General features: G+C 34.9%; 1 protein-coding gene across 1 annotated transcript; it reads left to right on the forward strand.

Annotated features, from left to right (window-relative positions):
• Positions 1-1,485: 1,485 nt before the first annotated feature.
• gmfb (glia maturation factor, beta) lies at positions 1,486-11,129 on the forward strand (the record flags this gene model as incomplete). The annotated part of the gene is made up of 7 exons (XM_062440153.1): positions 1,486-1,581; positions 4,609-4,705; positions 6,202-6,251; positions 6,523-6,572; positions 6,811-6,893; positions 7,001-7,074; positions 7,447-11,129. Coding segments are annotated over 7 exons (522 nt in total), but the record flags the coding sequence as incomplete, so codon positions are not given.
• Between the last annotated feature and the right edge of the window lie 499 nt (positions 11,130-11,628).

The raw sequence follows: 11,628 nt of genomic DNA on the forward strand, positions 1-11,628 counted from the left end.
AGAACACAAACAGTATACAGAAATTACATAAGATCCATAGACTCCATAAAATTATTATTAAAATACATAAAATACATGAATACATAAAAATATGTAAAGTATAAAATATAAGTGCACATCATTTCCTGTGTCATATTATTTTATGTCATATTCTTTATTTCCTCATATATGTAACTTATCTGTATAGAAGATGTTATTCAATTATTTTGCAAGTGCTCGTTTTGTATTTTGTATTTTTAAGGACTTTTTTGTTTTTTTGTTTAAAAAAAAAAAAATCAAAACTGCACATAAGATTCGTATTAAGCAAAAAACTATTTCCTGTTTTGTGTATAAAAATTGTAATTGTAAATTGTGCTGTAAATAAAAAGCATTGTAAACCTTTTTATTTTGTTAGGTAAGTGTCATACCCACAAAGCCAAACATATCAAAACCAGCCCCTCCATTTAAGTTATTTTTAAACAAGCAAAAAAATACTACTTTGAGTCTCTACAATATATAAAAAATAAGAAAAGTTTATTTATTATGAAAATCTATTCAGAAAGTTTTAATTGATGTCACTTATTCTTTTTATTTATTTAGTTTTTCCCCCTTTCTTTCTATTGAAATTATTATATATTATTTATACCAATTAATTAAAAAAATATATTTGATATGAACTGGAATGACTGGTTGTTTGTATGTTGTTTGTTCATTATATAGTATATTCTTTACAACAAAGAATAAAGAATTTAAAAAAGAAACAACACACACACACACACACACACACACACACACACACACACACACACACACACACACACACACACACACACACACACACACACACACACACACACACACAGTGCTGGAAGAAGTATTCATATCCTTTACTTAAGTGAAAGTAATTGTATACTTTATAACCTAAAGACACATTAAAAAACAAATAAATAGTTAATTGGAAAATTGAATTATATTTAGCTATCATTATAATATATCATTGAAGAGTAAATGTACTTAATACATTTATACTAGTTTTTCTTAATCATCAATTAATTAATTAATAATAATTAAAAGTATAAAAGTCTATAATTATTCTTGTGGCAACTCCAGACTCTATATCACATAATTAAAAAGCAAGTTGTCTTTTGTATTGTTTTATTGTCTTCTAGTTGTTTAGCATCACTAATTATTAGATACTTTATACAGTAACACAGATACAGAAGCTGACACACAAAATCATTTAGATATTTACTGTTTTTGAGAGGATTTGAATCAGTTTTCCTGCACAGATCTTTTCATTGAACTACTGCTGAACTAAATGTTAAATAGTTCAATTTAATAACACTTTTCTGCAACACTCAATGTTTATTTTTTTTCCAAAAAATATATGATTTATTTTATGTATAAACTAATCAGCTTGCAGGACAATAGTGAGAACAGATTTGTGACCAACTTTTACAGGAGGGGGGCGCTTGTTTGGGATTGGTCGGACCAGTCACAAGATGATGTGAAGTGAAAGAACAGAAAAAAAACATTAAAAGCGTCTCTACAGTCAGAGCAGCAGCTGCAGCTTCAGGGGAAATATTCAACTCTACAATCATGGTGAGTAAGTCTGAGATGTTTGTCACAGAGCTGCCGTCAATATCGCTCTTTGTTTATGTTTTTAATCGTGTGGTCTGAACAAAATGTTTTTTGGACTGTTGAGAGAAAAGTGAGGTCGCAGCTTGGCTAGCGTTAGCCTGCTAGCCTAGCATGAGGTCCACCCTCTGTCAAGTCATGAAGTACAGAGGTACACGAGTTCCGGTTGAGGATTTCAAAATAAAAACCCAATACTTGCGAAGAAAAATTGGAAACAAATTCATTCACTTCATTAAACTCTTCCCACAGACCCGTGTGCTCCTAATGTTATCCTCAAAATTTCATAATAAAATGTGTGCTTCAGGTTATATTAAATATATTTCGCATGTATGTGATATAATGTTTATTCATTTTAAATGTTTAAATTATATAGTAATTTATTCTAATCAAAAACAGACTGCGATGGTTAAGATTATACAAAAAACACAAAATTATAAAAATTATTCAGAAGACAGTATTTGCTGTAAAGTATGGCTGTAAAGACTTTTAACTGTATTCATCAAATAGTTATCTTGTATTACTGTATAATCCAGAGACTGACTGAGACTACAATAAACCCTCAAGTGAGATTAAACAAAATAACAATTGTGACTGTACTTCACTGCATCAGTTCACCTTTTGTGCTCTGTATTGACCTCAAGGTATGTTTTTTATTCATTCATTATCAAAGGTTTTGTGGTGCTGCTTACCACATTGATTTTGTTAAAATAAGGAGGAATGCTCACATACACATGTTGCATTGTTTCAGTGATCTGTAATGTTTAGTAATAAGTACTGGAGCATGTAATAATTAGAGGAGATAATTAGAGGTGACAGTATTTTGTGGGCTGAGCGTGTGATTTAGTGTTTTGCACTTGCAAGCAGCATTTTGTGTGTTAAAAGTCAGAATTTAGCAAGTCAGAAAGAATCAGAATCTATCAATTAGCCAAATATGCAGCTGAGCCGTGGTGTATGAATATATTAGTATCCTCCTGATGAGCAGGTTGACACCCTGCATGGTAGCCCCTGTGATCAATGTGAGTGAATGGGTGAAAGAGACCTGTAGTGTAAAAATGCTTTGAGTGGTCAAAAGACTAGAAAAGAGGTATAGTCCAATTACTATTAATGCTAAAAGTGTGTTTTTAAAATTAAAGACTGAGTGTAAAGTAGAGAAGGTGAATTCAGTTTGGTTTGGTAAAGGCATTGGAAACAATTGTTAATGTTTTCTGAGATCGTGTTAAAGTGCTCAGAATTTTCCAGCCAAGTTGTATGCTTTTATTCTGAAGTCTACCTTCCCGAGCTTCCTGTGGTCGCTCAGTTATTCTGTTTAACGTGTTTGAACTCGTCTTTTGGGGAGCTGCCCTCACGCTAGCTCGCTTATATCGTGATGAATAAATGCTTCTCTCTGAGCTTTTTACCGCGTGTCATGACAGCTTGACTCTCTGTAGTGACAGCCAACTTCAGTGTGATGTTACAATCTCTGTTTTACACCTGAGGCACATTCAGTCAGTTGCTTATTTTAACTTAGCTGACTCTCATTTCCTGCCAGTCTCAGCCAAAACTAGCCAGCTAGCTGCAGGAATTTGAACCTGTGGCCACCTCCGGGCTTTAGTGTCACCCTTGTTCCTCATATTTCCCCTCATATGCATCCTGTTTTTTGTTTTTTTTCTCAGTGAGTCTCAACAACAGACACTCCAGTCTCTCCTTAATCTGAAAAGATCTTTTTCTCTAAGCTCAGTGAAATCCTGACTCCCACCAGCCATCTGCTCAGGAAGGTGTAATTATAGATTTCAGAGATTCTGCAGAGACTCTTAAAGATTTTTATGTCTTTGTGGTGGAGTTATGTAATGTTGTGTGTGTGTGGATGTGACACCGGTTCAGACCATTCAAATCCTGCAGGAACTGGTGTATTACTTTATTTCTGGATAATGGGTCAGACTCTATTCCCGCAGGATTCACACAGAGCACTGAGATGTTTGAAGAAAGTTTTCAGCACTTTTTTTTCCCACATTGATTTACAGAAAATCATTAAAATGCCTAAGCACCTCCTAAAGCTTCAGTCTGTGTCTCAGCAGCTGCCCTCCACTCATATAAACCTTCTGCAAAGTTACTTTAAATCACAGAGCCAAGTTAAACAAAAGATTAAGTTGAACATCTTTATTAAAATTATTTTAGATTTAGATTAAGAGCAATATATGGTATGTATAACAGATATAGGGTTTCTCTCAAATCATTTACTTTGTCTATGAAATGTCAGAAAATATTGAAAAATATGCCCTTTATAAATACTTAAAGCCCACAGTAATGTTTATAGATGTCTTGTTTTATCTCATCAACACTCAAAAATCCAAAGATATTCAGTTCACTCTCCTTAATGACACAGAAAAGCTTCAAATCTTCACATCTGAGAAGCCGCAACCAGTAAATGTTTGGCACTTTTGCCTAATAAAATGATTTAAATGATTATTGGACTGTCAAAGTAGTTGCTGATTAATCACCTAATCTGTTAATCAACTAAATGTTGCAGCTCAAAACAGAACATAATTCTTCCTTAATTATAAGAAATGGGTTTTATATGACCCTAGGATTTTGTTGGAGGGTATAATCTGCCACATACTGTGTTCTTTATTCACACTATAACAGTTCCTCTCTGTGTTTCCCATTTCATTACGATGATCCATTTTACTGTGATGAATGTAGATCTAACAAGGCTCTGGCTTAATAATGTAATATATAATATAATTAGTCACAGTCTTCCATCGCTGACAATATCTATGAATCAGAAACATTTGGTTAGTCGAGGTGAATGTGTCCTCTGTAGTTTTAAATCTTTAAGGTCAAAGCTTTGGTTGGTTAATCTGTACAAACATTCGAAGAAAAATCATTTTAAAATGCCGAATTGTACAGTTCAAAGTGTGGTAAAAATTAATTGTTTGTGAATTTGAAGTTTAATTGACCATGTTGTATTGTATGTGCTTATTTCCTTCTTTAAAAAAAAAATAAAAAAATCAGAGTGAGTCACTGGTGGTGTGTGATGTGGACGAAGATCTGGTTAAAAAGCTGCGGGAGTTTCGTTTCCGGAAGGAGACCAATAACGCGGCCATCGTCAGTGAGTATCGGCAACACATTTATACCATTCAACTTCTCACGTATTCATTGATTATGAGTTTTAAATCAAACATCAGTAGAGGAGGATGATGTGAGCCAGTTTTGTGTTACTCCCTAAATTGTTGTTTTTATGTTAACCAAATCCTAGACAAAGAGCAGTTTGTAGAATTGGGTCACTTTCCAAAACGTGTCCTCCTTCAGTAAAGCCTAAGCCATAAGCCAACACTTATAGGTCATAGTGTTCCATTAACTCTAAGATTGGTCACGGCCTCCTGCTGTAGTGAATGAAATGGGGAATGGGGAGGGGGCGGACACTCTTTAAATCCTGATTCAAATTAGTCTACTCTCAGGAACTGCTTTGACCATTTCTTGCTCAAGGTATTTTCAAACAAGACTGTCGTGGACTGAAGATGAAATAACTTTTCAACCAGGCGGTCATGTGTTTGTAGGCTGGCTCAGCTCTGTCTGCCTCTGTCAGCTGATTTTATGAATGATGTAAATAAACCTTCATCCAGATGAGACGAACATTATTCTCTTTATGGACTGTTTAGCAATATATTTGTACATTGATTGACATTTTGGGAAAGATGTGTATTTGCTTTGTTTGCACACATTAAACAGCGGATATAAAATATGTAAATTAGTGAGTTTTATACAGTAGGTGCTGATATGCTGATTTTATTACCTTTGGACAGAGCCAAGCTAATTATTTCCTCCTGTTTCCAGTCTTTATGCTAAGATAAGCCAACCAGCTGTAACCTGAAGCTTCATATTCGTTGCACAGACATTTGGCAATACAGCAATTAAAAACAAATTTCTCCAAAATATTGAACTATTCATTTAAACGTGCATACAATTCCAAGCTCTTTACTGTTCTGGTTAGGATTTTTAAAGTATTTCTGTTGTGTTTCTGGCTTTGAAACCAACAGTTGAAGACAGATGTGTTGTCAGTAAACACGCAAACCTATCCAGATAATAAAAAGAGGGGGAAAAATAGAAAAAGCATCCATGTTACTAATATTAGACTGGAAAATCAGTATATGCCTGGAGGAGGACAGACATGTATTCACTTACTGCGAATACAGCAGGTGGCTTCAGCACTACATCAGTCTGAGTATCAAACTGAGCTTTAAGCTTTATCCTACGCCATCTCTGGATCAAAATGTTATTGCTGCGAAATTGGATTAGGAGTGTGTTTGCATGCACGGACTCTGATTCAAAGGCAAACTCACCTTTTAACAAAAGTCCATTTGCAATACAAAATATATATATACACAAATATCTAAAATAAAAAACCTACTAGCTTCTGTTTTATTGAGTTTGTTGTACTTTTCTTGGTATTTTACTCTTTTTTCTTTTTTTTTTTTGGTACAAACTCTTGTCTTTAATTAAACTACTACCAGTACTTCAACTATTAGTTCCACAACTAATCTCATGCTACAGTTTTCATGCTGCTGTTGGTTTGTAATATATTTGTTTTCTTTTTTAACCCCTCAGTGAAGATCGATAAAGACAAGCAGCTCGTTATTCTTGAGGAAGAACACGAGGTAAGTTACCTTTTACTCTCTAATTATAGCGTCATATACTTTAATTTTTGAGTTTGTGTTCATCTTCACGTTCAAATTTAAAGACTCCAAACTGAATTAAACTACCAGCCTGAAAGAGGTGACAGTGAAGTAGTTGAACTTTGTGTGGTTAAACTTGTTTTGTCAGCTGTTTTAATGTTAAAGGATTTAATTACTTTTCTGGATAAAGTGTAACCACAACAGCTAAGGAGTTCCTCACTTCACTGTTGATGACTCATTCATCTTGTTTTAGGACATTTCTCCTGATGATCTGAAGGATGAGCTGCCTGAGAGACAGCCGAGATATCCTTTGAATGAATGACATGTCTTATTTTAATAGTTATTTAAAATCATATCCCCCTGTATTGTAATTATAGTGAATTAAGTACAGTATTTGTTGTTGCATCCTAACTTTCCTGCCACATGGCTTTAATTTGGTGGACTTTTGCTTGAAATATGGACTTTAATCTTGTAAATCTAGTTAATTCTTGTAAAACAAGTCCAAATGTGACATACGTGAACTGTCCTTAGCGCCAGGAACATTTATCGTCTACAGTTATAAGTACCAGCATGATGATGGACGCGTGTCTTATCCTCTCTGCTTCATCTTCTCCAGTCCAGTGGGTAAGAACGTCTCTGGATTTACTTTTTTATTATACATTTAAAAACTAAGAATGGTGCACATGGTTTAACTGAACTTTTGTAAATGTTGGTGCGTTTGTTTTTGGCAGGTTGCAGACCAGAGCAGCAGATGATGTACGCAGGAAGCAAAAACAAACTGGTGCAAACAGTTGAACTGACCAAGGTTAGTGAACCCAAAGTTCCCACGGATCCTTAAAAAGTCTTAAAGGTCCAGTGTTTTTATTTTAAGTCCTGACATCCAGAGGAAAACATTTTTGTGGTTTTTAAGTACCAAGAACCATCTCAGTATAATTTTACATTTCCTCTCTAAAGCTTCTCTCTTGAGCTCCTCTAAGAACAGGCTGTTTTATGTCTGCTTAGTGCGCCTCTCCTCTGACATAAAATTCACTCATGTCTGAATGACAAAAAGCAATCACTTTCACATAAAGACAAACAATTATCAGCTAATATGTATCAGATTCACTTCACATCACCTGCTATATTAAACTGCAATTAAATCCTGTTCTTTGCTTCATTTTATGTTTTTTTCCCCCAGGTGTTTGAGATCAGAAACACAGAGGACCTAACAGAGGAATGGCTTAGAGAGAAACTTGGGTTCTTCCGCTAAGCTCATCTCATCCAGAAGTCTGGGACGTGAGGAGGATCCAGATCGCACAACGCGTGTTGTGTCACCTCTTTGGGAGAACACTCCGCAGTTAATGTTTCCTTTCTCTTTGTACCAGACCTGATTTAAATAGTGTTTCCAAATGCTTTCTGTACTCGGTTTTAGACTTGTTTGGTGGAGGTTTTTTTTTTTTTTGGCATATTACAGTTTAAAGTGTGCCAGAGGGTTCAGACAATCACATGCTTCTCTGTGACTGTCAGCATGCTCGGCATATAAACCCTCACCCATCTGCCAGCCTAAAACTGGAATACTATTTGAGGCAGGTCTGATTTTGTCTCCCGTACAATCTCTCCATGTGCCAGTTACGTGTCTGTATTGAATTAACACTCCCATAGCTCTTGAAGTGGACAGAAATTGATAGTGCTCATCCGCCCTTCCTTATCATGTTCATTCAGGAGAATTTAAAAGGCATTGTAACAACGGTTTCTGGATCTCTTAAGTAGTTTACACAGTCTGCTTTTTGCAGCTGTAAACATCTTTAGTTTCACCTTTTTTACTTCTTATCATTTTCCAATAAGTTGAGGGAGTCTTACTTTTAGATTATGTTTGGTTATTTGTGGTGTATCTAGGGTTATGTACACTTACAGTAGACTTTACAGCAGGTATTTCCTTTTGTTGTGACAAACAAACATCCTGCCAGAACATCTGAACAATCATAGCTGCAATTTAGAACAATATAGAGTCCTGTTTTAGTCAGTTTCTCCTTCAGTATTAATTTAAGGGCATTTAAATGATAATTTAGATATCAAACACTAATCGCCCCAGTTTACAAATGACAAAAACACTAAGACCATTTGAAAAGTGGCACTAAAAGATTTAAATATAATGTGTTTACCTTCTCTTGGTGCACATTGAACAAGCTGGCAGAAACCCCTCTGATGTTCGTCTCGCTGCAGATTTGCCCCTTTGTTGTTGTGTCATCAGATCACATCTTTTGCGTCTGTGTTTAGAGAAGAAACGTGATTTATGCGTAAAAGTGTATTCAGCCTTTGACCTGCATATTTGTTACGATTTCACACTTCTGATAACAATATTTCCACTGAAACATTCCAGACTGAACAGTTTTTACAAGAAACCTCTCTCTGTCTCTAGTGACCATGAAACACTGCACACAGGGCAGCATCATCTGCCCTCTTCTTAATCTACTGGGCTACTCTGTATAAGTGGGTTGCTGTGTCTTTATATAGAGATTGTTAGCTATTATTGTGCATTATAGCTCTTACTGTTATTACTGTTGATGAATGTTGTGCTTAACTCTGATGTAAAGCCACTTTGATTGCTTTATAGTTGTCGCAGCCTCGAGACGCTCAGTGTTGAGGACGACGGCTGCGACTTCTCCAAATGCCAGTTGTGCTTAATATTTAGACTTGTTGGGTAAAAGACAGCATCTGGACCATTTTCATTTTCCACACAGATCAGGGTTTGACCAATATAGGTTTTGTGAAGGCTGATACTGATATTTGTGTATTGAATGTGCCAGCAGCTCATATTTTTGTGCCAATATCTAATATTAAGAGTACAGTCTGTAAGTATTTACAGTAGTTTCACATTGTTGGGTTTATGTTCTCTCATATCGGGCCTGAAATTAAACATTGAGGTTAAAAATGCCAAACTATAGCCTTCAGCACTTTTCAAATGCAATGTGCTGGAAATAAAGGAGGGATTAAAACAACAAAAAAATGTGTCACTATTAAACACTTACAGACTCAATTTTGTTTTTATTTGGCTGTATTTGTGCCCCAAAACTACATTTTTTCCCTTTTTGCTGCTGAATTATATTCGTCTGAGGGCGGAAAATCCTCTAAAACAGCACACTAAACCTCCAAACTAATTCTAGTAAGGATTAGCAGCTTTTAACAGCAGGGCAACCAGCCCCAGATATTCTGACAGTACATCAAATGTACTTAAAATGCATTTATACAATTATATTGTGGGTGCTACTGACCTGGTTTTATGTTACTGGTGAAGGGAAAACCTCCATTTGACCAGTGGTGGCAGTTTTCCGAATCTTGATAAAAGCTCAATATCAGCTTGGTATATTGGTCTGCCCTAATAAAGAATAATAGACACAAATGAAATCCACATGTTCCCTCATCAGTGTCGTCTTTTATTGAGAAACTTTGGAAACGTTTAACGTTGGCTTGTGGCTAATTTAGTGCTTCATAGCAGGAAATCGCCACATAGTGTATGATGTCATACTGCTACAGTATACATACCAATGCTGTGTCTTAAATATTGTCATATTTATGTCTGTCTTGAAAAAAATCATGAGGCCAAAATGAAAACATGACATTTTTTTGTGTGTGTGTGAGAAAAATAGAAGGTGATTGAAAAAGCTTTGTTGGGAGATATTTAATGTTTTTTTGTTTTAAGACTATCTGTTTTTTGTTATGTCCAGGAGACATCATCTGTCAAAGTACAATTCTTGATAGATTAAATGATAGAAACTGTATGAGTCAAATTATGCAGTTACATCTGTTCCTATAGATCATTAATTGATATCAAATTAGGACTTCATTTGATTATTTACAGGTGAGGACAGGGTTTTGTTCAACAGTAACAACGATATAACTTAGTAATTTTTTTTGTAATCTACTGATAACATCAATGCTAAGATTTAAACTGTTAGCTGAACGTTAGCCGAAAAAACATCCAAAGTGTGTGATTTGCTTGTTCATAACGGTTTCTGTTCTTACTTGAACTTCAGTTGCACACGTTCCTTTATGGGTAAAAGTAAAGTTTAGTTGCCCTGAAACCTGAAAGATCCTTTGAAAATTACGGTAAATTAAAAGAAAAAACTCAATTTGAAATCAAGGGTGTCTGTTGACTAAAGTTTTGACAAAAGCAATACAGGCTAACTTTTAAACTTTGTATTTCATTTGAAATATGTGCAATGTACTGGTTTCAATGTGAACATAAAAAGGAAATTCTTAAAACCTCTAAAATGTGGAAAGCTACTGTAAACGAAGAGCACGCTTTAATGTGTGTATGTCTGAACAGTTTGCAAAAGCCTGACAGAAGTTTTATAATGACGTATTCAAGAATTGGCTGCTCTGTTGCATGCTTACAGAAGATAGATTATATCTTAAATTATTAATTTGTTAAACTTAATACACTTGCACCTCAAACATCTGGCCTCTGCTGCATTTTTAAAACATCTGCTGCTTATCTTTTCATAGAAATGGGATATGGGAATGGACAGCACGTTGATCATGTGACAAAAACAATCTCCCCAGTAGCGCTCTTTGGTTCTGAGCCATGTATTCGGTTATGTGGATCTGATAGCTTTCCCTTTTATGTGGTGAACCTGTTGTATATTTGGCCTCTTGACTCTTTTTCTTTTACTGCAAATGTGTTGTTTAGCTTTTGGTGTCCTCTGGGTAAATGCCTACTATTCTGTTGTTTGTTTTTCCTTTTTAATAAAAACACACCTGAAACATGTATCATAACCAGCTGCCTCATGGCATCAGTGAAACTTGAGATATTTGTATTTTTCCCATACTTTATAAAGCGTCTATTTGTCCCTATTGTCCAAATAAATAAAATGTCAGTGATGTTTACCCTTCTGTTTTCCTGAGACTGCTGTTTTTCTCTGGTCCAGCTGGTCCAATGAAAGCTGTTGAATAATTTTCAGTTTTATTCTGTACTGAAAAATGATAACACAGAGAAATAGCACGGTAAAAAAAACAACAGTGTCTTTCTGAATAAATAAAGAACAGAATAAACATTGTATGGGTAATGCAGGCCCATTTTACCGTATATACAAACATCTGCTTAGATTTACATCAAACAATAATGGATAATATGTACATGTCATTGCATTAGTTATTAACTAAATGTACAATTAGTAATTTTAATAGATGTTTTGGTGTTACTGAACTATTCAAAATATTTTTGTTGAACTTAAAACGTGTTTCACAGTTTACATACCTCAAAATAATTGAACATGCAACAGTGTTAATTAATTATGGCAATTATAGGAAATGAAGGTTTTAAATTTTGGGACAATAGATAGAAATGATGTAAAGACTCGAGGAAACACTGAAGGACATA

The sequence above is a fragment of the Scomber scombrus genome, chromosome 19, assembly GCF_963691925.1.
Source record: "Scomber scombrus chromosome 19, fScoSco1.1, whole genome shotgun sequence".
Lineage (NCBI taxonomy): Eukaryota > Metazoa > Chordata > Actinopteri > Scombriformes > Scombridae > Scomber > Scomber scombrus.